At 38.5% G+C, this 27,786-nt stretch overlaps 1 protein-coding gene across 1 annotated transcript in view; it reads right to left on the bottom strand.

Annotated features, from left to right (window-relative positions):
• Positions 1-27,786, bottom strand: part of LOC114052003 (dynein heavy chain 3, axonemal-like) — a 176,229-nt gene that overhangs the window by 18,916 nt on the left and 129,527 nt on the right. The window contains exons 42-53 of the mRNA XM_027874411.1: positions 26,151-26,445; positions 23,130-23,309; positions 16,557-16,680; positions 16,304-16,460; positions 15,422-15,565; positions 13,087-13,753; positions 12,355-12,520; positions 11,949-12,165; positions 10,703-10,885; positions 6,149-6,347; positions 3,006-5,147; positions 2,052-2,277 (exon numbers count right to left, since the gene is read on the bottom strand). Of these exons, the coding sequence (XP_027730212.1) occupies positions 2,052-2,277; positions 3,006-5,147; positions 6,149-6,347; positions 10,703-10,885; positions 11,949-12,165; positions 12,355-12,520; positions 13,087-13,753; positions 15,422-15,565; positions 16,304-16,460; positions 16,557-16,680; positions 23,130-23,309; positions 26,151-26,445 (4,700 nt within the window). The remainder of the gene's footprint in view (positions 1-2,051; positions 2,278-3,005; positions 5,148-6,148; positions 6,348-10,702; positions 10,886-11,948; positions 12,166-12,354; positions 12,521-13,086; positions 13,754-15,421; positions 15,566-16,303; positions 16,461-16,556; positions 16,681-23,129; positions 23,310-26,150; positions 26,446-27,786) is intronic.

Here is a 27,786-nt window from a genome sequence, read left to right as displayed (position 1 = left end):
AAGATCTTACCTGGAAACATCCTTCCACTGCTAAAGCCCTCTTCTCCTTTTAGTGAGTTATTCCTGGGAGCCTTTATTTTGGGGAAGCCCTTCTGCTTCTGACTCTCCAAATTTTGTGTGGGTACTTACCCTATCCCCCCTGCTTTTCAGCTCATTTCTTGTTATCCTCCCCCATTAGAAAGTCAGCTCTTTGAAGGCAGGGACTTTCTTTTGCTTGCATTCGTCTCCCCGTGCTTAGCACAGTGCCTTGCACATATTAAACACTTAATAAATGTATGTTGCCATCCTGTTTGACTGCCTACCTGTTATCTTGCCCAGGGTCACACAGTTTAAATAAATTTAACAATAGGTTCCCATTCTCAAGAGGTATGTAAATAGCAAAAATGAATAGAATTTACATTCCTTTTAAATTTTTTTTACTTCAGAGCCAGTAATAGTTTGAGGTGAAAGAGACCTGAGAGAATATTTTTTGAATGCTGTCATTTTATAAAAGAAGGAAAGTGACTCATCTTTACAAACATAAATTCATTCAAAATCAGACCTGAACAAGGAACTGTTTTTCTAAGGCTGCTCTGAACATAGTTCATTCGACGTGAATGCAGAGACTGATTTCTGTTTGACATAAGGAAATGCTTTCTAACAATTAGAAAGAAGTATCCCAAACTGCAATGGCCTCTCTCAGGAAACAGGGGCTCTTAACCTTTCTTGTGTCATAGATCCACTGGGTAGTCTGGTGAAGCCTATGAATCCCTTCTCAGAAGAATGTTTTTAAATGTATAAAATAAGATATGTAGGATTACAAAGGAAACCAATTATATTGAAAACAGTTATCAAAATACTAAAAAAAAAAATCAACAAGTTCACGGACCATAGGTCATTAACTCTGGAGAAGATAACTCCCTGTCATTGATGGTCTCAAGTAGAGACTGGACCACTACTTTCTGGAGATATCTGAGAGGGAATTTGTATTTCAAGTTTGCGCTGGATTAGATCAATAGTCCAACCTGTGAGCCATGAACTGTTTTTTTTGGGGGGGGGGAAGCAAAAGGTGGGGTAGGGATACTTATGGCAAAGGCACCATCTCATTACATGAATTTTTATGACTAAAGAATTCACAGTAAGTGGCTAGCCTACTGTTCATGAACTTCTCTGCCCTTAGCTAGGCTTGTCCTTGGAAAACAGATGTGGTTTTGTTTTTAAGATTGTACTCAATGCCTTTCCAGCCTTGTAAAATTTATGAGAGCAATGGTGTAACTTTGAGAACCCAGGCTCACCTCCAGGCTCTGATAAGGCATAGAAAACAGTAAACATACTTTCTATAGATGGAACAAATGATGTCACATATATGTTCACTATTTCTCACAAGTCTTTAGGTACTATTGTGATAAATAAAACATATATTCATATAAAAGCAACAATTAAACTCATAGGAGCTTATCATTATGCATTTTCTCAATTAATGGATACTAATAGTACAACTACTATCATATAGAATTTCATGAAAATTTTTGACACTAAAAATGGGTCCTCATACTTGAAAAGGTTAGAAACCACTGAATTAGCAGTCTTCTAATAATAATAGGTAGTATTTATATAATGCTTTAAGGTTTGATTTACATACGTAATCTCAGTTGTTCCTCACGACAAGGAGGAAAAGGCTATTATCCCTATTTTTCCAATTAGGAAACTGAGGTAATGGAGGTTAAGTGACTTGCCCAGGGTCATGAAGTTAGCAAATGTCTGAGCTAAGATTTGAACTCAGGTCTCCCTGACTCCAAGTCTAACCCTAGCCGCTGCACCACCTCGCTGACTCACAGAAGAGGGAATGTGGATATTTTCTCGCTTTAGACTCTAAGATTCTATGATTCTGTCATGCAGAAACTGGGCAAACTAAGATAATAGGAACTGACAATTGGATTATTTATGTGAATCAACATGTTTTATTTTGTTTCATTTTTACTTCATGGCATTTCAAAAATAAAAATAAAAAAGGGACCTGCACAAATAAGGGTTAAACAAAGAAATAGGAAACTATCCGGGTAGATTCTTACCGGAAGGCTGGATTGGTGTTCTCAGGAATAATCACTTCCTCACATATCTTCTCCAAAGTAGGCATCCAGCTGGTTGCTAGATGGCAGTTCTGTAAGACCACCCAGGTGCCCTCAGTGATGGCTCTGTTAATCATATTGGCAGCAATGGGGCCCTGGCCCTGGCCAAGGGAGATCGTTTGAATGCTGCTACCTCCCATGCCAAGATCATCTGCGAACTTGAGCAGACCTGTGAGCAGAGCCAATGGAGTTTTTAGAAGAGACCAGGATGACTCTGCGGAGTTTAAAATGATCCCATGAAAGCAATGACGTAAATTAAAATTCCAGCACCTTGTGAAAAGAGTTCAAAAAAATTCTCCCCATGGTGTCAACAAGATAAAAAGCTCTTCAGAAAATAGTTTCACCTAACTCTCACAGAGAAAGCTACTCTTGGTATGATCATCTCAAGGGCTAAAGTCAACAATTCCCTCTATCTTTTGATAACTACATACTCTATAATAATATATATAAAAGTATTCAAAAGTAATTAGTAATAAGCCTTTATGCTGAGATATCAGTATCATGTGTTTAATGTTAAACCTGTGTTTAATGTTAAAGCCTCTGTTGCTTTTTCTCCTATATATAGAAATGTTCAGATTTTAAGTTTCCCTCTTCTGAGTGCTCAGTACAGCACATGTGTAATTGTAACAATTCAATCCAGCTTCTGTGATTATAATGTATATAATTATATTGAATACTCTGACCCTTACCTAATTCTCTTTATTATTCCTTGGTTTTCCTCTTGAATTTCTTTCCTAAATATCCCACTTAGAGATATAAAAGGAATACTCAAAAATCCTGAAAATAGAGATTAACTGTGTAGAACTCTCTTCTAATGGCAAGTGCAAAAGAACTATTTTTTTGTTATCAACTTGAATGCAAAATTTATTTTTTACCACCTAATCTTGGCTTCCTCACCTGCCATTGGGTCAGCACCTGGAGACAACACAAAAATCAATGGAGCACAGCTGTTAGAATCATTGTAGGATCCCTGAAGGTCAAATGTAGGTGGTTCAATGTATGTCTTTCCCATGTTATAAACAATGAAGTCCTGGGCAGCTGGAACAATTTTGTCAGGTCGCAGACATCGGAGAACCACCAAACGATCTAATCCATAAAGAACTTCCCAGTTCCTAGGGAATGGTTCTTCATGGGGCTTGGCAGAATCATAGATCCCCTTCCAGTCCAAAACATAGCTTTCCACATCCTCTTTCAGACCTCCAAGAGTGGGCAGCTGGGATGCACGGACAATCTCAGCCCATGACTTTTCAGACAACCATTCAGGAGCTGGATTGGGATAGGGGTTATTAAGAGCTACACCTCCTGTCAGAAGAAAGCGCCAGACTTCATCATTAATTTCACCTTTCCTTTTCATGATCCCAATAGTCAGGAGGAGAGAGAAAAGTAGCTTGTCCTTCTCAAACAGGGAACGACAGACGTTGTTGTAAATACTTATTGTGAAGTGGTCAATGATGTTCCCTATACGATGTTCCAAGTCCTCACTCTTCTGGCTATGGGCCAGGGACTGTACATACAAGTTGATGAACCAGGTCAGAGAATATTGGTACATTGGTTCAATGTTAGCCAAGTCAGAAATACAAAAGAAGACAGTGGAAGAATGAACAGCCACCGGCTTGTAGCCCATCCTTGTATCATCAATCTGTGTTTCTGTCACTGAGGCAATTTTCTGCTTCTCAGAGATTTCTTCAGACAGCACTTTAGAAGAAGACAGAATTTTAATGGCAGTTTCATCCTCTAAAATGTTGCCTTCAGACTTGGAGAGGACCTCTAAGATCTTATCTTCTATCTCTTTCAGCTGCTTCTTGTTGTCAGCACTTTCAATAATCAATTGGTTCTTCTTCTCTTCTAGCTCTGGCTTTTCCTTGGCAGCAACAATACCAAGAAGTTGATCTTGGAGACCCAGAGGAGTGATCATAAAGTTGAGGAGACAGACTTTCACAGCTATTTCAGGGAGATAATGGGGATTTCTCAAACGGGTTGTAATATAAAGTTTAAAATCTCTCGAGTATTCAATAATATTTTCACCTAATCTCATGTACTCTACCCCTTGCTGTTTGAATGTTGACTTGAGTAAGATGGGCTCAATGAAAGCATCCAGCTCTTCTCCAATGTTTTCTAGTAAGACTGGAGTGCCAAATTGAATAGCATTTTCCAGTACCCTCACATAGTTATCATCAGAAAGCTTGATTACAGAGAGTTTATTGGATTTCTCCATATTTTTGACCCACTTATTGGCCTGCCCCTGTGGATCAATCATTAAAGCCCATCGTCTTGAATTGGACACAATGATGCCATTATCAATGGAAAAAGAGTCTATGGGTAGTCCAGCAATCTGCCAGGCTTGAATTTTTACAGGATCTCCTAAGGTGTTACTAAGACTGAAGTCATTAGAGCCTGGGATCTTTCCTGCCTTGCAATACTCTAGCCATTGCTTTTGGCAGTCAGTGCGATAATCTACTGTAAAGGCCCCCAGATAAGCCACAGTGCCTGAGGACAGCAATACATCCCCTGTTAGGTTAGTATAACGAATCCCCAATAGCCGGGCAGCTTCTGTCCATCGGTCTTTCTCTCCCCCAAGGCCACTGATCAGTTTCTCTGCCCGGACTAACTTCTGGGAGCAGAGTTCAATATTGTCTTCTAATGCCTTTTTCTTCAAGTTCATGGCCTCAAATTCATCATTCAAGGCTTGAAGACGATCTTCCACCAGCTTCAACTCTCCTCGTTTTAGATTTAACTTTGACATCTGTTCATCCAGCTTCCCTTCTGCCACTTTCAATCTTTCCCTCTTGGGGGCCACCACTTTGGCCACTCGATCATATACTTCCATGGCCCTCACCCACTTGCACAAGCCCTCACAAGCTGATGATACATTCTTAATGACTGCTGGCTGGAAGTCTGGGTGGTCAATGAATCTTTCTCGGATCCTCTTCATGATCAAGGGAGGGATATTATCTTTATCATAGGTCTTCAAACTCTCCAAGAATTTCAGATCCCCAAGGACCTTCCTAGATGTACCCCAGTAGTCTTCTATCATCTTACCTGTTTAGTACAAGAAGTATTAATTGAGTACCTATTATGTAAATCATTCATTGTCAATGAAAAGTTAAGAGCCAGTTTAATTCACAGTGTTGTAAATACTTTTAAAGTTTGTCTAAAAATAAAAAGTTTAAAACATTTTTTTATGTGAAGTCAGATTACTTCAACATTTCACAATTTTGACTGAGAGGAATATCTTTCCCAGTACAACCCCTCAGTAACATAGCAGATGGCCATTGAGAATTGCTACAGCCAAAAGAAATTTCTCACAGTGTTGAATCTTCATTTACTCAAAGAGGAGAAATCTCAAAAAGATTTGAAGAGAGACCACAAAATGACAATTCAGGTAAGCAAAATCCTAGATATTCTGTAAATTAGAGCGATTGTTGAGATTTCCTACGGCGGTGGCAAGAGACTTTTGATGCTAGTTTTCAGAGATTACATATAAAAGAGATATTACTAGCTTTGTTGGATCTGTTACCCATTCTATTCTTCACGTATGTACTCAACTCCAAGAAACTGGTCTTAAAGTTTAAACTTAATCTATTTTTTAAATAGAGTGAAAATAAAGGTCTTAATACTGCTATGTTTCTAGAACTATTCAGATGTGGTCTCTCTCTGTTCTCTCACATACTTTTTAATCTTCATGCTTGTCCTGTTGTCTATATGCAATACTATTTCTATCTATACTTATCCTCCCTGTCTTAATTTTAATATCCTCAAAGTCAGGAAGCTATACCTCCCTTGAGAAAATTTTTACTCTTAGGAAATAAATGTTTTTTGATTGGTTGATTTGGTTGATTAGTTAAATGACTGAAAGGGAGAACTGATTTCAAGATCAGCTTTTCTGTTTCTATTCAATTAAGACCTTAGTTTCTAGCTCCGTTAATGTGCTGTTAAACAAGTCCTTCCCTGGAGGTGATTTGGTTGTGTGTTCATGCCACATGGGCTACAGAATTTTCAGGGCTTTTCAAAGATACAGGGAGGAAGAATGGGGAGCTTACCACTACCACTCAGATCAGGTTTCCTCTCTGGTCTCAGTCCTTTCATGACACAGATACTCTCCATGACAAGTTTGACAGGGCCAGGAGGGTTCTGCATTGACTTTACCATGGTGATATCTGAGGCATTCAGGGTATCCAATGCAGCAAGGGCAGCCTCCAGTGCTGGCATGACCTCTGCCAGGTCACCCTCACACTCATCCTGTAAAGCACAGGAGTAGAAATGGTTAGCTCTACAGGGGTGATGCCATACTGTACCATCCTCATAGCAAGGGGTTCTTCACCATTTTTTGTCAGTACCCTTTTAGCAATCCAAAGAAGCCCATGGATCCCTCTTCAGAATAATGTTTTTAAATTCATGAAACTCAAATAGGCTTATAAAAGAAATAAAATATATTTAAATAGTTATTAAAATATTTTTTTAAAAAAATAAAAGTTCATAGACTCCAGGTTAAGGCTTAAAAGAACTCTTAACAGGAATGAGTTACCCTCACATAGTTGTTATCAGAAAGCTTGATTACAGAGAGTTTATTGGATTTCTCCATATTTTTGACCCACTTGCTGGCCTGCCCCTGTGGGTCAATCATTACAGCCTTAAATTGGATGCAGTGATGCCATTATCACTCCAATGATGCCACTCTCAATAAGAGAGGATTACTGTTTAGGGATTTGTGGTGAAAATCAGGCAGAGGTCTTCTCTGCCAAGGGACACTCCCCACCAGAACATGGGCCATGTAGTGCTTGTTCAGTCAATAAATGTCATGGAAAGGGGACCGGGCAGTTACAATTATTTCAGGGGCTCATCATCCAGCGGGTAGATAGTACAAGTTATTCTACTCCTCTTCTTTTTCTGCCTTCCTTGAGCATTCTAATATTCTTCAGCATGTCCTCCAGAAGGTAAACAGCAGGAAGACGTAGATATCACATTTCTCCTGTGGGCAGCCCTGACACAGTGTTTGGTAGGGCAGGAGGTCAAAGCTGTTGGCTACAACAAAGCTTTTGGATTACAGTGGCCTTAAGTTATCCCAGTCCCCTGTGAGCACCAAACAAACAAACAAAAAAACACAAAAACAAAAACCTGGCTGTGCCATCTTCCTCTGAAAATATGAAGCAACTACTAGCCAATGGACAGATTAAACCTCTGCTCCATTTCTAAAAGGGAAAGGACTAGAGATAATCCTATTCTCAGTTCAGCCTCACTTTATTTTTTTTTTAAAACCTTTTTATTGATACCTTTTGTTTTTACATCATCCATGTTTCCCAATTTAGCCCTTCTAGGCCCTGCCTCCTGAGAGCCATCTTTTCTAACAAAGAATAAAAACAAAAAGGAAAAACAGTTCACCAAAACTAAACAACATTTTAGAAAAAGTCTGACACTACATGCTGTGTTTCACACCCAAAAATCCTTACCTCTGCAAAGAGTGTGAGCAGAAAAGAATGTTGGGCTTACTTCCTAAATGATTTTAAAAGGACCCTCTTTGAGCCCAAGATACAAAAACCAATGAGGGTAAGCCCAAAAGGGCCTGAGGTCCATGTTTCTTTCAAAGTGGTTGACTCTTAGAAGCGATGCTGGTCCCATTTCAGATCATGATTATGGACTGCTAATAATAACTGACATTTGTATAGTGCTTTAAATTTTGCCATGTGCTCTTTACATAGACTATCTCATTATAGAATCACAACAACTCTTTGATGTATGCTTTATAGGTATTATCCCCTGTTTGAACAGATTAGGAAACTGAGGCTCAGAAAAAGTAAGTGGCATATCCAGAGTCATACAGATAGTGTCAGAGGTGGGTTTGAATCCAGTTCTTAGCTGACTTCAGAGTCCATCACTCTTGGCTAAACATGGCTGCCTCCTAATTTGCTTCCTGATTGTCACTCCCCAAATCTTGCATATAGCAGTAGTTCTAGATTTCATCCTTTGTACTCAAAACTAAAGGCCTACATCGAATGCACAGGAAGTAGGAGAAGTAGAGAGGCCGGGGCATTTTCCCAGCATACCTTGTGCTAAGGTTTAAGTCCACTGTGACTGCCACCTCCACTCTTTAATTTGTATGTCCTTTTTCTTCCTAGTCACCACAAATGCCCTAACTTAGTGAAAGGATATTTATCTTTCACAAAGCTCCTTTAATAGCAAGCTGTGTCCCCCAAAGCGCTGTCCTAGACCCTCTTTTAGACACCTTCCAAGCATTCTACCTTGGTGCTTTTATCTGGGCTCAATTATCATCTCTATGCAGTTTGACTCCCAAATCTATCTTGCCCCAATATCTCTCTTGAATTTCAGTCCCCCACCATGAGCTACCTGCTAGAAATTTCTATTTGTCTTTCCTACTAGCAATTTAATTAGAACATGTTTAAAAACAGAAATAATCTTCTTTCCTAAACTCATCTAGGTCTAGGCAGCAAAGTGGGATGATGGACAGAGCACTGGGCCTGGAGTGAGTGAGACCTGAGCTCAAATCCAGTCTTAGGATTTGAACTTTCTAGCTTTCTGACCCTGGGCAAATCATTTAACCTCTATCTGCCTCAGTTTCTTCAACTGTAAAATGGGAATGATAACAACACCTACAACTTTACAGTGCTGTTGTGAACATCACATGAGATAATATTTGTAAAGGGCTTAGTGTAGTGCCTGGCACATAGTAGATGCTATTAAATACTGAAGAGGATTGAGGTCACTACCATCTTCCCAGTCACTCAAATTCATAAGTTTAGAGTCATCCTTGACACTTCTCTCTTCGCTGCCCCCATATCTAATCATTTGTTAAGTCTTATTTATACTATATAAGGTCAACAACAATAACAACAACAACACATAAGGTCACTCCTCTACATTTCGATAACCATACTCAATTCAAAACCTTTTCAACTCTTACAGAGACTAGCAATAGCTTCCTAACTGGTTTCTTTACTTCCCATCTCTCCTTTCCCTAATCCACCCTACACAAACTTGCAAAAACAATCTATCTTCCTAAAACAAAAATCTAATCATTTGTTTCACTTTTTCTATTCAAAGACCTTCCACATTACATTCAAGATAAAATACAAACCCTTCAAGCCTTAGACTTGTGGTCTTCTACAACCTAGCTCCAGCCTATATTTTTCAGAATAATTTCCTATTGTTGCCTCATTTATGAAATTAAATGCCTATCACATTTTGCCTTTGTAAAACTTCCACCTTAAGGATGTCAGTCAATTCTTCTTTCACTACAATTAAAGGAACATTGAACTGAATATTAGAAGACCTGGGTTCTAGTCCAGACTTTTCCTTCTTTAAGTAGCTGGGTGACCTTAGGCTAGTCCTTTCTATCTTGGAGCCTGTTTCTTCATCTAAAAAGGGACAGGGACTTGACCTGTGATTTCATTGCTATAGGGAATTCCCAGATGAGGAAATTCCCTATAGTATTAGTCTTAGAGAGTTGCCTAGAACAGAGGAGTCAAACTTGGTTGTCCATAGGCCTGCATGAGGCTCACAACACTCGTTAATGTTGCCTATACCAGATTAAAATCTAATTGGGAAATATTTAACAAAGTAAATAAAAATACAATAAAACATAGGTAATGTTAATATGTGTTTTTCTAAATTAATATGTAGTCCACAGTGATCCTTATGTATGGTATAGTGGCCCCCATTTCTACTTGAGTTTGACACCACTGGCTGAAACACTGAGGGATTAAATGACTCGCCCAGGGTGACATAGCCAGTATGTGTCCTCAGAGGAGGAACTTGACCCCAGGTCTTCCTGGCTCCGAGGCTCTCCATCCATTACAACACACTGCCTCAAGGGATAGTTACAAAAAAACAGAAGATAACTTGTATTTAAAAGGGCTTCAAAATATATAAGGCATTTAAAAACTCAAAATATTATTATAAATAGCATTTGCCTTCTGTTATTTGAGAAGTATAAAGGAGGTGATCAGGGAAATGTATGACCAGAAGAAAACATAGGCTGACTACACAGCAAGAGAGGGGGATTCCTATGGGTGTGCTGGTAAATGTTTAATAACTGACTCTCTTAAGAAAATGTACATACTCTACACTTTTAAACTTTATCTGCATTATTAACATTTTCTCCATCACTTTCTTAAGCACAGACAACCAACAAAACAATAAATCAAGTCCTAATTTGTAGAATTTGTTGATTCCTGAGATGTAAATGCTCACACTGAAAATGTAACAGATCAAGCTAGCTTTAGGACACCCCTTTTCTATAGGTTTCTCTAGTCAACCAATGGGATCCACAAGATGAAGACTCTCTTCTCTAGAGGAAGGTAACTTAGCATGTTGGGTGGATACCCTTTGGCATATATATGAGAGAACATGGACAAGCGTTCCATAGGATGGACAGGTATGGATTGGTTGTGATCTGTATCAGTGGGAGAGAATACCTACATCAAGCTCAATCATAGACCCATCCAAGTATCCAAATGTAAGGATGTGACTGAGAAAAATCCAATCCCTAAAATGGCCTGTTGCCCACCTACTTCTTGTGTCATAACTGAGACTTCCATGAGGGACTTGGTCTTAGCAATTATGCAATGGAAAACCTGTACCTTAATAGCTTGTGCAATGGCAGCAGCAGTATTGGCCTTTTGTTCATCTGCCTGAACCATTAGCTTCTTAGCATCTGCTTCCACTGTCTCTGCTTCAATTTTTATCATCATCTTCTCAGTCTCTTCAGAGGTCTTGATCAACTCGGGTTGAAGGGCAGTTAGTTCTACCTGCATTACAGCCACCTAATAGAGAAACAGAAAGTAAGGAAAGGCAGCAGATCATTCCTTACCAGACGGTGTATTTCTGAACTGGAGTCTTGTTCAACAGAAAGCTATGGAGATGAGTAGAACTCAAAAATATGGTTTAAAAGGACACTTTGCCTACCACTTGAACAAAAAAAAAATGGAGAACAGCTATCAATTTCAACAAGGATCTAGTTATAAATAAATGTGTTGGTCAGGAATATTTGTCTTTCTGATCAAAGATGCTTACAGATGGGGGAATAGATGGAATATCTGTGAAGTCTTCTCCTGTCCTCATTTTTAGATTAACTATATATGGCCACAACCTAATATCTTTTAAACAGCAGATTTAAATATCTCCATTTTTTGACATTTCAAAATATGCTCTCCTCCCTTTTATTTTTATTTTTTTATTTTTATTTTTTATTAATTTATTTTGATTTATCAATAATCACTTCCATATGCTTTTGAGTTTAAAATTTTTCTCCCCCTTCCTCTCTACCACCCTCCCAAAGATGGTGCACAATCTGATATAGGCTATACATTTACATTCATATTAAACAGATTTTCACATTAGTGATGTTGTAAGTAAAAATTAAAACCAATAGGAGGAACGATCAGAAAGAGGAAACAAAACTCAACAGAAAAGAAAAAAAATAGCAATTCAACTTCCATAGTTCTTTCTTTGGATGTGGATAGCATTTTCCATCACAAGGCCTCTGGAGATGTCTTAGATCCTTGTTAAATATCTCTATTTTTAACATTCTGAAAAGCCATTGATTGTTCTGGAGTTTTACTTCCTGACTTCAGGGCCAGTGTTCTATCCACTGTACCACCTAGCTGCCCCTGTACTAAGAATTTTTTTTAAACAAATATTATCTCATGTGATTTGGTAAGGACCAAATAGTAAATACTAAATGCTCTAAGTCATGGGAAAGTTATTGGTGCTTGTGTTTTTTGTTTGTTTTTACCGATTATAATAAGCCAGCTGTTTACATTTGAAGCCCAGACACATACTAAGATGCTGAAAGCCTATCTTTATTTCTTTTCAGTGACAACTCACCTGTGATGATGCAAAGTCAAGTTTTTGAAGCCCCACCAGGTAACGGTTCCTCATCATATCCACCTCATGTCTTTTGCTATTTAGTAGTGTTTTGAAGGTCAGAATCAATTCAAGATAAGATGTTGGAGTAACATAATTGTGTCTTCGTAGTGTACCAAAAAAATCTACCGAGAGATGTCTCACACTTTCCTGGAAATACTTGCACATGGACACAACCCTACAGAGAATAAATGGCAATCACACTGTGTCTATTTTTATCCAAGTAAATTATGATAATGCTGGCCATTAAAATCTGTAGCTCTATTTGACTCCACTGGCTTTGGCTAACTCAAGTCAGAAAGACATTTATTGAGGGAAACATTAGTCATACTCCCAAGCCTTTATAGATAACCATCCCAATACATACTGTATTCGAACGTCATCATCGAGCTCCACATCTTCTAAAAACTTGTTGGCCACCATCTCTAATGCATCTGTTGGCCAAGTCTGGAACCAGTCAATGGTACAGCAATTGATCAAAGAAGGGAACATTCGTAGACGGTTACGGAAAGCATCTCCAATAGGACTCATGGCTTTTAGAAAGAATAGGTTTTGTTAGTTCCTTTCATTCCAGTTCCAGGCAGAATTGGACTTCCTTAGGGGTTAATTCAGAATTTTGAGGGCACTCATGGAGTAATACATACCCTTGTTACTTTTGGAAAGGTTCAGAAGCAATTAACAACCTAATCCCGTGGAAACTCTGGAGTCATAATGGGAAAGGCCCACCCAAAATTTTGGAAACTGTATCACCTATCAGAGATTTTTGGATTCCATTAAAATGTCAAAAGGCAGAGGTATACATAGGTAAGAGGTAGTGTGTGTGTGTGTGTGTGTGTGTGTGTGTGTGTGTGTGTGTGTGTGAAAGAGAAAGAGAGAGAGAGAGTTGAGTGTTGAATATGGGATCAAAGAACTGGGATTTAAATCCTGCTTCTTACTACCTACATGTATCTGTATCTTACTACTTACATGATCTTGGACATACCCTTTAGCCACTCTGAGCCTCAGTTCTCTTATTTGAAAAATGAGGGATTGACCTCTAAAATTCCTTCTGGTTCTAAATTTATGACCCTAAGTGAAGGATGAGTGTGTTTTTTCTTACCTAGGACAATGTGTAGATTTTTTTTCACCCTCTCAATAAAGAAGGTATACATAGCAAGAGGTGTGGCATCAATTTTCCTGCCTTCAGTCCTGGCTGCTGTTTGCATCTTTTCCACAATGTCGGCCTTCTCGTCAGCAGGAAAGATATTGGGCACATCACCTGTGTTCAGGAGCATATTGATGTCCTCAACAAATGATTCATCCTTGATTTGATTGTCAGCAAACAGGAATACTGTGCTCTTACTGGTCACTCCAACCTGAAGCATAATCTTCTTTATATCGTCCCGCCAGTCATTGTTGGTGTAGTTCTTGGTGATCTCAATCTGGTACAACTCATATGAATTCATGAATGTGGACAACTTGGAGGCACTCTGTCGCCCGCTCCCCCCAATGCCCACTAGCAGTAGATGGCCATTGTCCTGCTTTAGAACCCGGCAGATCCGAGAAATGTGCTCGATGGCAAATCTGAACATGACCAATGACATTGGGGCCTTGCTGATGTTATTAAACTCTTCCAGGTAATATTCCATGACTGAAGTGAGAGTTTTCAGGTCGGTAATCTCATCATAGACTTTTACATCAGCCTCAGGCTTTAAATAGTCTCCAAAAAACAGACTACGGATGTTATCATCCACGATCTTCCCAGTGGGTGATAAATGAATCAGGACCTGGAGTAAATTCAATTTAATGAGCATTTATTAAGCACCTGCTATTTTCCAGGCACTGGAGATACAAAGAGAAAAAGCAAAAGTTTCCCTGCTTAAGGAACTTACATTCTGTTGGATGGTGGCAGAGGAAGTAATGTGTATACAGATGAATAAATACAAAGTATATACAAATTTAAAGTAATTTAGCAGGAAGTCCCACTTCTATTTTTCATTCACTATTCAAGTACTATAATACAAAGTACTCTGTTTTTATCCTTTTCTTAGAATTCTAAGCATTTTAGTATCATTTATAAAGTCTTTGCTGCAGACAAATATACATAGTAAAGATAGGAATGTGGGTTGGTTGGGTGGGAAACAGTGAGTTTGTCTCCTTTAGCCTACCTTTCTTTTCTGGCTCAAATTCATCTGCACCTAATCCAGAGAGGACATTGGGATTATGAAAGAATTTCAACCCTAAATTAGATAGCTATTTGTAGCAGAAAGTTTTGGCCTCTGTCCAGACACAGAATTCAAGAAGGAATGACCTAATCTTGGTCTGATTGTACTCTGTAGTACTCTTGAACTCTGCCTGGCCTTTGTTAGTTAGGTGTGATGGCTGTGATTAAACAGCCCTTATGGAGTAAAGGGTCTAGCCACTCACTATACCCTAGCAGACTGACTCTGAGATGGTTTGACTAGCCCTGAAAAAACGAGATCTGAAGATAGTGGCAGGGAGCACCACCCAGATCGACACCCCAGTCTGGTGACGAACATAGTCAGTGAACTTAGCACAACAATACGCCCTGTGAAAACACTGAGGCCAGTGTGGAATGGTGTGAGGATATCACCAAAAACCACTGGGGGCCTGGCAGTGTTGGAAGTATGAATCCCCCAGGTGTGGATCTCTCAAATGTGAGCCCTGTGCTTGCTCATTCTCCTTAGTGACGGGGTGTTTCTTTATGGGAGGAATGTTCTATCACAAATCTTTTTATTGTACTATTTCATTAAAAATGCCTTTTTTTTTTTTTTTAGCCAGTTGTGTCATCTGGCCAGCTAAAGAAAAGCAAACACATTTATGGGAGTTTATGAGCTATTTTTTTTTTCTTTTTTTTCATATAAAGAATGGGAATGTTTAGTGGAAGAAGAGAAGGCCTGGGGCCAGCCAGGGTTGGGGCCATGATAGATGTCTTCAAGCCTATAAGCTATCATTTTGAAAAGGTATGAACTCAGAGAGTACCTGGAACCTAGGATAGCTATTCTGGGAGTCCCATTTTGTGAGAAGGGGGTACCACACATATTGCATAAATATGAGGAAACTGAGGCCCAGATAGATCAGGTGATTAACCCAAGGTCACATGGGCTAGTAAGTAGTGGAGCTGGAATTTGAACCCAAACCTCTTGATTCCAAATCCAGAGTTCTTTCCATTGTTTCACTGAGCCAGAACATCAAAATATTCTCTGAACTGAACCAATAACTCTGCTGCAAGTCTCTAGGAGTCACAGGACATAGATGGGGTATTCTTTTAGGGATTTTATGAGTGTTCTTCTTAAAGGATCTGCAACTATCATCAGTCTTAGAGAATTCAAAATGGAAGAACCTGTTCTACATCAAGGCTATTCAGAACAAGTTGCCTGACGCACATTGAGATTAACTTACTCACAAACTAGATTACATGAAATTTAGCATACCTTCTCAACAGTCTGTTTGAAGCAGTTAGCTGTTGTCTCCTTTACCATCCCAAAGAACAGCTGTCTGTCCTCATGATCAATTAAACGATCATAGAAGACTCGATAAACTTCATGAATCCAGAGTCGAATCAGTTTTTCTCCATCCTGCAAATCCAAAAGTGAGTATCTGAATTATTTGGAGGCAGAGACTACAAAGCAAGTAACATCTTCCTCTATTTAATCAATAATAATTATGGTATAAAAGACTCTGTGATCGGTACAGTGACATGATTCATATAGAGATATAGTTTGTGCCTTAAGAAGCTTACTGTTTAATGAGGGAGCTAAGAGAAATTTAATATCAAAAGATATGTCATGTAAATGATAAAAAAGAAAGAAAACAGAAAAGAGTCAAACAAGAGGCAACTGTATATGACATTGAAAATATAAAGTTAAGCACTGAGTAACTATATATTTGAAGACGGTGATCAAAGTAGTGGGGATTAATCTGGGAAGGCTTCCTGAGATTTGATACTAATTGAACATCAGCCAAGCCACCTAAGTGTCATCAATTCTGGGTTATGGAAGAGGAATGATAAAGACTGAAAATGGTAGGTGTAATTCCTGGTAGTTTTGCTTCTCTGACATAGTATATACACATCAGATGTGTTCTGTATCTCAAATAAAATTATGATCAATAGCATCCTGAGAATCTATTCATTTATTCAAAGAGGCATGTTTCCTGCCCTGAAGACACAATCTACTAGGAAAGAGAAAACACACAGAAAAATAATTTGTTCAACTTGATAAAGCCATGCACCTAATTTACCTAATATTGTACCCTTTGAGGAAAGGTAGTATTTAGTTATTTTTATGACAACATTTATGGAAACAAAAGCTAACCTGTAAGTGGGTGTGAGGACACAGCAATACCCCTTGAATAACTCGTGAAAAATCTCGTAAATTAAAGACATAATGAGATTTGGAGGGAGTTGGCAGGAAATTCTCCACTGCAGCTTTGTAAATAGTCATTGTTGCTTGAATCAACATTTTTCCAAACCTTAGAGAAACAGCAAAGCCAGTGTGGATGTTGTGAAAAATTTGGAAAGCAATATCCTCTCCACCCAATCTCTTTCAGGATATATGGTTTCCTTACCTTAAGAACTGTACATCAAACCCTTTCCCAAAGTGCCAGTCAACAATGGAGCTAAAAATTCTGCTCAAAATTTCATCCTCAAAAGCATTGATGGAAATGATATTCAGATGGCGGGTGAATCGTCCTGAAAAACAGAGAGACACATGTACACGCATACCTGACTTCTGGACCTAATGACAGAGCCAGTTCCCCCTCCCACCAAATGCAAAGAAGGGTCTAATATTTGATTTCTTTCTAAGATACATATTGAAAATAGAGATTTCTCCCAAAATAATGAGGTCTTATGTGAGGGTTATTTCCAGAATTTTTTCTCTGGATATATACATGAAACCCTGACTCCATAGAGTCTGAAGATTTGAGATCCTGCCTCATGCAAACTCTGAAATGCTACTTATTGTCCCTATATTTAACAATGTGCTTATAGAACCCAAGTCTAGAAAAGGCCCTGAAAGGTTATTTGCTCCATATCTTTTCCTTCGGACAACGTGACACAAAAACTATCATGAAGGCATAGAACATTGAATCTTACATTTGGAAAGAACCTTATATGTCATCTATTATTTAAAAAATATCTGCTTCCAGTTTCAGTGAGGGAAAGTTATGTAGAAGATGGAGCAAGAGAAGACTTGAGCCAAAAAAGAAAAAGAAGGAACTGTGGAGATTTGAAGGGTTCTTGAACTATGAAAAATACTAGAGAGTGGGGCAGCTGTGTGGTGCAGTGGATAGAGTACCAGCCTTGGAGTCAGGAGGACTTGAGTTCAAATCTGGCCCCAGACATGTACTAGCTATGTGACCCTGGGCAAGTCACTTAACCCTAATTGCCCCCTCTCCACTGAAAAAAAGAGCAGTGATTGCTTTTGGTGTGGTAGGACAGGAAATTGAAAGGTTCTGAAGAGAAGCTGAAAGAGGAAAAATATGTGAAGGACATGGACTAAAGAAGAAGGGTTAAGGAAATGCAAGAAAGTGAAGAAATCAAGTCAAAAGGGAATTTGAGAAAAAGGAACACTAGTAGAAAGACCTAAGAAGAGAGAGATTAGAAGGAAGACCCTGAGGAGGAAAAGAGAAATAAAAAGAAGAGGAGGAAGAGAAATAAAAAAGAAAAAGGCCTTAAGGAGAAGATGAAAAATAAGAAGGAGGAGGAGAAAGTTGGTAAAAACAAGGTAAATAAAACAAGTTGGTAAAGCAAGTCAAGGGATTATTAAATCAAAAGAAAAGAAGGACAGTGTGGCCATCAAGGCACTATTGAAGTGAGAAGGGAAATGGCACCTTTGGAGCTGAGGACTTCAATGAGTAATTTGACAATTCAATTTTATTTTATTTTCAGTTCCAAATTCTTCCACCTCCATTGAAAAGGCAAGAAAAATAAAACCCATTACAAACACATATAGTCCACAAGTTCTCCAGGAAATCTAACTAGCAAGGACAACAAAGCTCTGAGGATCTCACTTCCAGCAAATATACAAAGCAGGAAGAATTTTGCAATGACTTACATAATGGTTGCAATGTTTGTATTCATGCCATAATTAAGTGATTTTTTTGTTATCTATTCTAAAAGTTCTAAAAGATCAGTCTCCCAACTAGAAGAGAGGCAAGGGAACTCCAGGAACCTCTCCACTCTCCAGGTTATTAATAAGAATGAAGTCTTCCAAAACAAGCAAAGCAACAGAATAAAGGCTCCAATATAAAAACAAAAAAGAAACATGATTGAAGAGATAGAGGAAGAATCCTGAACCACTGAGGCAAGAGATTGTGGAGGGGTCTGGGAGAATGTGACACAGAAAAGGAAGAAGAATCATTAAATACAGTTATTCCTTCCACATTGAGGGGGTTAGGGGCACAGCATGTAAAATTTTTTGACCCTTACCTTCCTATGTCATCACAGCTTCTACAAAACTCCCCCAAAATTCTCGTCTTATGTCTTATGCTGAGCCGTGATATACTGAAACCACGATAGGTAAAATTACAATGTGGAAAGGATAACTATTTGGAGCTAAGCAACAGATATGAGGCTCTTTCTGAAGAGGTGGAAAATAGATGTTTGACTTACAAAGGAATGATGATAGTGATACACAGGTGAGAGATAATCCTTCCAAAACGGATGAGAGGAAGAAAAGACAAGTAGTGGAGGTTGGTGTCTCCCAGCTGAGGGAGACGTACTTAAAATGGGCATGCATAGAGAGTAACCCAGGTATGTGGGAACATCCAGCCCATGTTCTGTGTGTTTCTAATATTATTTGTCAACCTGATGACAATAGAGAGGTCTGCTATGTTTCAGGGACCATATATCAAGAAACATATATTGGAACATGACCAAGAATCTCCCAAGACTTTTTGAACCAGATAATTATGGCCCACTTGTGATGATTAACATGGACACAAATGACATTACCAGAAGGAACTTTTTTTTTTAAGAAAGCTTTGTTAAAGATTGTTAAATCTTGGAGAAGAAACTGAAGACTTTCTGGTCAGAGGTGATGATTTCTTCACTGTGTCAAAGACATGGACTTCAGAAGAAAAAGGCAGATTTGGGAAATGAACAGCTGGTTAAGAAGATGATGTCTGAGAATAGAATTTGGATATCTGGACTATGGCATAAAATACAGAAATGACATTCTCCTAGCCATTAACAAAGTTTACCTTAAAAAGTTTATCTAATTTTGTGACTGGGTTCTATGGGTATGTTGTTAAACAGCATTTCAGAGTTAGAATGAGTACAGAATATCAAAACTTTAACCTCTATCAAATTGGAGTCTCATGTATCTACACAGAAAAAAGATCCTGGAAATGACTCCTCACCAATAGTAGGAAGAGGGCCAACACATTTCTTTTCTATACATAAGACATTACAAAATCTAATCAAAAGAACTGAGGAGGAACAACTAATATTTGCCCACCAAGCTAGATTCCATAGAAAATTACTATAAAGTAGGAAGAAAAATAGCAATACTGCCACCCAGAAATTCACAGGAGACTAAACTCAAAAAAGAAGTCCACAATACACCCATGTATTGTTTAAGTTTACCCATAAATGCACAAAGTCTGAACAATAAGCTAAGTGAACTAGAGATCTCAATGTAAGGAGGCAGATTTGACTTCATAGTTATACTTAGCGGGGTAAGATCCATGACTGGAATATGACAATACACACAAACCTTGTTCCTCCAAAGAAGATAGATAGGTGGAGGTGGGGAGGGTAGGTGGTACAGTGGATAGATAGAGCACAGGACCTGGAATCAGGAAAGCCTGAGTTCAAGTCCAGCTTCAGACACTTACTAACTGTGTGACTATTGGCAAATCACTTTACTTACATCAGCCTCAGTTTCCTCATCTGCAAAATAAGGATAATAATAGCACCTACCTCTCAAAGTTGTTGTGAAGATTAAGTGAGAAAATATTTGTAAAGTGCTTTGCAAACTTTTGAGTGCTTATGTAAATGCTAGCTATTATTATTGTTGTTATTGTTATTATTATTATTGTAGGTAGACATTTGAGAAAATACAGAAAAATATGGTGGAGAGTCCTTGAATTAAAACAAATGGAGGCAGAAATAAAATCCATACTGTTATCAGAGAATACTACAGACCACTTGGGCAGAAGGAAGAACTAGAGTTTGAGCAATAGTTTATAAACCTCTCATGGCAGCATAACATATGTGTAATCATAGCTATGATTTCTTTGTTAGAGGAATTTTCCTCTACCAATGCAGAATGGACCTTCTACAACTTTAGAGAACTGACTAGAGTCCTGAGGAGTGAAGTAACTTGAGGAAGGTCATGCAATCACTATGTATCAGAAGCAAGACTTGAACCAAAGTTTTCCTACACTATTGCTGTACTGGCTAAAAAGCTGGTCTCAAAGCCAGGAAGAGGCCTACCTCTCTCTTTTTAGCCTTAGACCTATAATGTCTATGATCTTTGTCCTAGAAAGGACAGAACAAAAATAACTACTAGGGAATTTATACCCAAGATAAATTGGGAGATAATAAGAGAACACTAAGCTTCTTTCTGTGATGTGCTCAAGTCATGAAATTAGATTACATCCTAAAATGCCAAAAAAATTTATGTGATTGATAAATTATGATCAGTGGCCTTTGAAAGACTATGGAGAAGAGAAAAAGTGTGGATTGGATTGGAGCAAATGTTGTCCAGATTTTCAAAACTAGAAGCAAATGGAGTCTTTAATGTATAAGTGAGTAAGCTTTACTTCAATTCCTACTCAAACTTTAGATCATTTTAAAAGGATGGTTAGTGAATACCTGAAAAAAGAAATGGTAATCACAAAGAACTTGAATGGCTTTATCAAGAATAAATCATTCAGTCATTCCCCAACAGATAAGCAATCAAAGGATATGAACAAACAGTTCTCAAAAGAAGAACTGCAAACTACTAATAACCATATGAAAGAATACTCCAAGTCACTAATAATAAGAGAAATGTAAATCAAAACAATATTGAGATTTTATCTCATACCCAGTAACATACTGGCAAAGATGACAAAATATGGGAATAGTCAATATTGGAGGGATTATAGAAAGATGGACACACCAATACACAGTTGGTGGAGATGTGAATTGATCCAACCATTCTGGAAAACAATTTGGAATTATGCAAAGAAGGTGATTATAACGTCCAGACCTTTTGACCCAGAGATTTCACTGTGAGGCATATACCTCCAGAAGGTCAATGATAGAAAAGAAAGAGTCCTCATGTGCCAAGATATATATAGCAGCATTTTTTTTTTATAGCAAAGAACTGGAAACCAAAGTAGATGCCCATTGACCAGGAAATGGCTAAAAATGTCATGGCCCAAGAATGTATTAGAATATTAAAGTGTTGTAAGAAATGAATATGATAAAAATAGAAAAGCATAGAAAGAACTGATGGAAATGAAGTGAGAAGAACCAGGAAAACAATATAAATGATGACTATAACAATGTAAATGGAAATAACAGCAACAAAACAATTGAAACTGAATGAAACCAAATTATGATGACTAAACTTGGTCCTAAAGAAAGAACTATCAGAAGGCATCTTTATCACTTCTGGGGCCAACCAGACAAAGTCTAAACTTCTTCCATGTGATATCCCTTCAAATCCTTGCTCTCATGCCCTCCTCAATGGTAGGGGGCCATGGTGTGGAATACTCATATAATATTAGACTTTTCTGATTTCTTTTCCTCTTTTTTTATTCTTTGCTGTAAGAGAAGGTTCTCTGGAAGGGGAAAGGGATACAATGTAAAAATATGTAAAAACAAAAGATACCAAAACAATGAATTTTTTAAAAGAATGAGTCATGCCAACTTAACTTCATTTTCTTGTGACAAAGTTACTAAACTGGTAGATCATGGGAATAGCTTACCAAGAATTTAGCAAAACATTTCACAAAATTTGTCATATTATTCTTATTGAAAAAATGGAGAGATATGAGATAGATGACAGTTCAATTAGGTCCTTAGGTTCCAGTTAGATTAAGAAATGATTGAATGGACACAAAGGGTGGTTTTATGTCAAATTGGAAAGAAGTCTTTAGCAGAGAGCTTCACAAACATGTACTAAAAAATAGAATTTTTCTTGATGACTTAAAGACATAGATGATATGCCTATCAAAATTTCAGATGACATAAATATGGGAGGGAATAGTAAACATATTAGAAAATAATCAGGAGCCAAAATTATCTTGATATACAAGGTAAGAGATATGTAGTTATTGAGCATTTTTTTTTTAAAGATAAGGACTACAAGTTCAATATGATTCAATATGGTGACCTTGGAGCCAAAATACTAATGTGATCATTACCAGAGGCATTGTCATTACCAGACAAACCCATTGTACTCTGTGCTAGGTCAGATCCATGTTCAGTATCATGTTCAGTTCTGACATACCACAGTTTAAGAAGGACTCGAGCTCGAGAATGCACAGAGTAGAGCAACCATGAGGGTAAAGCGCCTTGACATTGTGCCATATGAGGATTGATAATAAGGACTAGAAACGTTTACCTTGAAAAAGAGAACATTGGGAAAAGGGGAGGAGAAGGGAAGGAGAGCTGCTTTGAAGCATTTGAAGGGATACAACATGGAAGATCAGACTTGGTGTACTTGGTCCCAAAAAAGCAGAGTCAGAAGCAATGAGAGAAGATTGCAAAGAGGCAAGTTTAGGCTTCATGGAAGGAAATAATTTACAATTTGAGATATATAGAAATAGAATGGGCCACTTATAGGAGATAATGGATTCCTTATCACTGGAGGTCTTCATGTAGAGGCCAGAGGATCACTTGTCAAATTTGTTGTAGAGGAGATTCCTATTTAAGTATGGATAGCCTTTGGGGTTCCTTCCAAGTCTGAGGTTCTATGGAGTCAAGTCCAACTGCCTCTTGGTTCGGGTCTTCCTTGATTGGCTATTCTAGTGTTCCATAATTCTCTGTTATGAAATTCTTCTTTATATCTAACCCAAATTTCTAGTTTGTTCTGCCCTGGGTTAATATGGAAAATAACTGTTCATGAGAGTCTCATTGCTCTGCTAATGCTGAAATAACGGCTAGATTTTTTTTTTTTGTTTCTTTTTCCCTTTACATACCTGTAATGTTGTTCCTTCCCCCACCTGGTGGACCCATAGCTGACACGAATAGTACATCCACTATGTCCAACCTGGATGTGTCCTTCTTGTCATACCAGTGGCCATGGTCGATCCACTGCCTCAGGAGTTCAATGGGAGGCTGAGCCCCATATATCTCTTTGGCCGGCATGTTGAGGTCATCTGAGAAAAGCAGTTAGTCTTTAATGAGGGAGCTAGGAGTATGTTTGGGGACCTGATCCCTGCCTTCTGCTTTATGCTTACTTTCCCTATTGCCTAGGGGTGCAGAGACCCTCAGTTGAGGAATCTAATCCCAGGTGTTCCAGTATCCATTTCAAATCCTGGCCCAGTTAGTTTGCCCTTTGCACAGGCTGGGGTCAAGGAACAAGCAATTTAGTTACATGGTTATGGAAGTAGGATGAAAAGAAAAAGACCTGGGGATTTGTTCTTGACTCTCTCCTTTGGATCTCTGTAATTTTTAATGTGATTACTTAGTGTTATTAAAGGGGTTCCCTCTCCCCCCAAAAAGATGTAAATAAATGGTTATAAAAATGAATCAACTCAACCTCACTTAGTATATTGTTTTACACCTCTCTGATGTACTTATTCAGTAACATTTGGGTATTATAATTATCTGAGTTTGTGTTTTGCCCCATACAAGTTTCCATGAGGACAGATACTGTGTCTTACAAAAACTGCATTGCCCCTAGTGCCTAGCATAGTGCTGTATACACAGTGAGCACTTAATATGTCTGTTGAATGAATGCATAACACTTTGCTAGGTGCTGTGGGAGAGCCAAAATAGTATTAGACATAGCCATCACCCTCAAGAAGATTATATGTCTATTGGGGAAGACATAGAACATGCAAAAGATTTATGATTTGGTCACCATAAGGAACTCTGGTTCTAGTAACTCCCTTTACCAGTCTTTCTAAATCTTTTAAATAAGTCCTAGGAAGTTGTCTGAGGCACACGATCGTTAAATGACTTGTCCAGGGTCACATAGCTAGTAAGTATTTGAGGCAGAATTTAAACTTGGATCTTCCAGACTCCAAACCCACCACTTTATGGATATTGTCCCCAAAGGGAGGCATAAATGCATAGGATCATAGACTTAGAGTTGAAAGAGATCCTTTAGTCCAATCTCCTCATTTTATACTCTGACTTGCTCAAGATTCCACAGAAATTTTTCAACTCATAAAATAAACTCAATATGTGAAAGGTGAATGGTACATTCTACCTTGTATGACATTTCTTAATGTAATTCATATCTCCCCTATTAGATTATGACCCTTTGAAGTCAGGGACCCATGTTGTTTATTCACTTTTGTATCTCCAACACACTTACAGTGCCTTGTACATAGTAGGCACCTAAAAGTTTGTTCTAAAAGGATGGTGGGGGCAGCTAGGTGGTGCAGTAGAGAAAACACCAGCCCTGGAGTCAGGAGGACTTAAGTTCAAATCTGGCCTCAGACACATAACACTAACTAGCTGTGTCACTCTGGGCAAGTCACTTAACCCTCATTGCCTCACCAAAAAAAAAAAAAAAGAAAAAGAAAAAAGATGGTGATATCCTGCTCTCTGTATTTACTAAAGAACAAAAAATGGGTTTAAATTTCATTTTTAATATAAAGATTTTTTTTTTTAGAAAACCCTGAGGTATCACAAGACAGCAAATAATTAGTTGCTGAATGAGTACTACAGAAAATGAGACTATGCAAATGTGTAACATAAGTTCAAATTCAGTAGGAATGCACTAAAGCAGTCATTTTCCTTCTTTTTTGGTGAGGCATTTGGGGTTAAGTGACTTACCCAGGTTCACACAGCTAGTAAATGTCAAGTGTTTGAGGTCACATTTGAACTCAGGTCTTCCTGAAGCCAGTACTCTATCCACTGCACCACCTAGTTGCCCACAGTCATTTTAATTGACTAATTTATTAGGCGCTTACTGAGCATCACCTATATACAAGGTCATAGGATTATAGACCTAGAGCTAAATGAGAACTAAGAAACTATCTAGTATGTCACCCTCATTTGACAGATTGTAAATTGAGATTCAGAGAGATAAAATACTATACAGCCAGGAAGGTAGGATTTGAGCCCAGGTCTTCCAGACTGCAAGTGAAGTACTCTATCCACTACGCCATGCTGCCTCCCTGAGAGCCTCCAAATCCAACTTCCTCAATTTACAGATGAGGAAAATGAAGCCCAGAGAGGAGAAATGACCTGCCTGAGATCACAGACGTAGAAAGAGTAGAGCTGGGAGTTGAAATGAGATTCTCTGACTTTGTCTAGTATTCTTTCCACTTTATCATAGGTCTCTTATTGTTTCCTCATAACACAGAATTCACCATAAAGGAGTACTATGAAAATGGACAATCCATAATCCTTTTTTAGGAGTATGTGATGCAACTCTAAGCAGGCAAAAATTACAACTATCTTCAACAGGTAGGCATCTTGGAGCAATCTCTTTTGACACAGAGGATCCTTGCTCCTTTCCCACAGCAACATTCCCTGACTTATATGTTGTTGAGAAACACTGAAATGGTAGCAGGGACAGTAACAACCTGAATCTGTCCCATGATCATAAGCTATCAAGAGGCTGCACTAATAATAAAAGTTTTTAAAAAAAGCAATAGCTAGCATTTATATAATGCTTTAAGGTTTGTAAAGCACTTAATATATGCTTACTTTTGATCTTCACAACATGAGTTAGGTGCTATGGTTATCTTCACTTTACAAATGAGGACACTGAGATTGACAGATGTTAAATGACTTGCCCTGAGTCACACAGCTAGTAACTGTTTGAGGCTGGATTTGAACTCAGGTTTTCTTGACTCTCAGTCTTTAGTTCTATTCACTGAGTCATCTAGCTGGTTACTTCTTTGAAAAAGAGAAGGACCCTTCTTCTTAGACTGTTTTTTTCCTAAGGAAGCACTTCATTTTAAAGGAGCCTAATGAAAGAATGGAAGGAAAGAGAAGGCAGGGGAAGGCAGCCTCTCCTCAAAGAAGGGACCACTTACCCACAAATACCACAGCTTTTTTCCCCATGGGTGGGCCAAAGAGACCTTTTCTTCGCCGATCCAGCTTTGACATAATAATGTCCTGGGTCTGATTGGCTGAGGTTCTGGCAGAGAAATTGATGAAGTTGGGCAAAAACAAGTTCTTGGGCAGGTTGACCAGGAAGTTGTTTGTGATAGCTGACTTGCCAGTGCCTGTAGGACCCACAAAGAGCATGGGAATCCCATGGTTCAAGTAGACCCTCAGGAAGAAGGACTGCCGGGCTGTTTCCATGGTTGGGATGATGAGTTCAGAAACCTGTTCAGAATTCAGAGAAAAGGTAAACCTTAGTGCCAAACATAGAAAGGTTATATCTGCAGGCCCTACCAAGGGCTAGGGTTGTTGGCTTCAAAGTGAAAGAAGATTACAAAGACAGAGGTATGGAAAAGCAGGCATCTGGAGGAGTCATGTTCAGGGTTTCTAGAATAGAATCAGAAAGTGAAGAAAACTGCATGTTACATAAAATAATACTAGAATTCATATGGTACTTTAATGTCTGCAAAAGTGCTTTACAAATATTATTTCATTTTATCTTCGCGATAACCCAGGAAGTTGGTGCTAGTATTATCTCCATTTTACAGATGAGGAAACTGAAGCAGACACAGGTTACTCGACTTGCCCAGGGACATATAGCTAGTAAGTGTCTGGGGCTAGATTTGAATTCAAGTCTTCCCTGACTCCAGATATGTGCTGTATCGATGAGTCACCTAGCTGCCTCAAGTCATCATCATTGCAAACATTCACTTTCCTCCTTAGTCCTAGTGATTTTTTCCCCAAAGGGCTCAGTATACTTTCATTGATGTTATCTCCTATAACCTTTCCACTACCTCTGAGAGTTAGGAATTTTATCCTCCCCATTTTGTAGAGCTGAAAACTGGAGAAGTCAAGGAACATGCAATGAGTCAAGAGCCAAGAGAGGAAACCCGATCTCCTTCCAGCTCAGAGTACTTATTCCACTCTACAAGTGGTAATCTGTCTTTCTCAGATCATAGATTAGAGTGAGATAATTCCTTCTCTTACCTTCCCAACATCTATTCTCCCAATTGCCATTTTAGGGAGTCCATGAATTGTGATAGAAAAAATTCTAGACTGAGAATACCTAACACAGTACCTGGCACATGATAAGGGCTTATTAAAGGTTTGTTGATTGATTAAAGCTGTAACTCAATCACAGGTAACAACATACGAATCATTTCAAGAGGGCTAGAGCAGTAACAACCAAGGGGAGGCTATGTTAGGAACGGCTCCCTGTAGGATATGACATGATGAACCTTAGGAGTGGGAGGTGTGGAAATGAAGTAAGGTCCAGGCATGGGAGATGGTCTATGCAAAGGCACAGAAAGAGATGTTATTTCAAGTTTATGGAACAGCTAGTAGGCCAGTTTGCCTGGAAATGGTGAGTGCATTATAAGGGAGTAATGTGAAATGAGTCTGGAAAGTTAGGCAAGTGCCAAATTATGGTGTGATTTAAATGGAGATTGGCATGTCATAGTATAAACCCTGATGCCCAAAAAAGTCAATGCATAGATGACCTAGGGGATTCTTTGAGGTCACTCTGAGAATTGGATCTCCAGAATATGCCATCTGCTTACTGTGTCT

Source organism: Vombatus ursinus, unplaced genomic scaffold, assembly GCF_900497805.2.
Source record: "Vombatus ursinus unplaced genomic scaffold, bare-nosed wombat genome assembly UNPS02014807.1, whole genome shotgun sequence".
Classification (NCBI taxonomy): Eukaryota; Metazoa; Chordata; class Mammalia; order Diprotodontia; family Vombatidae; genus Vombatus; species Vombatus ursinus.
The sequence above is the reverse complement of the archived record's forward strand: the minus strand, read 5'-3'. Positions and strand labels throughout refer to the sequence as shown.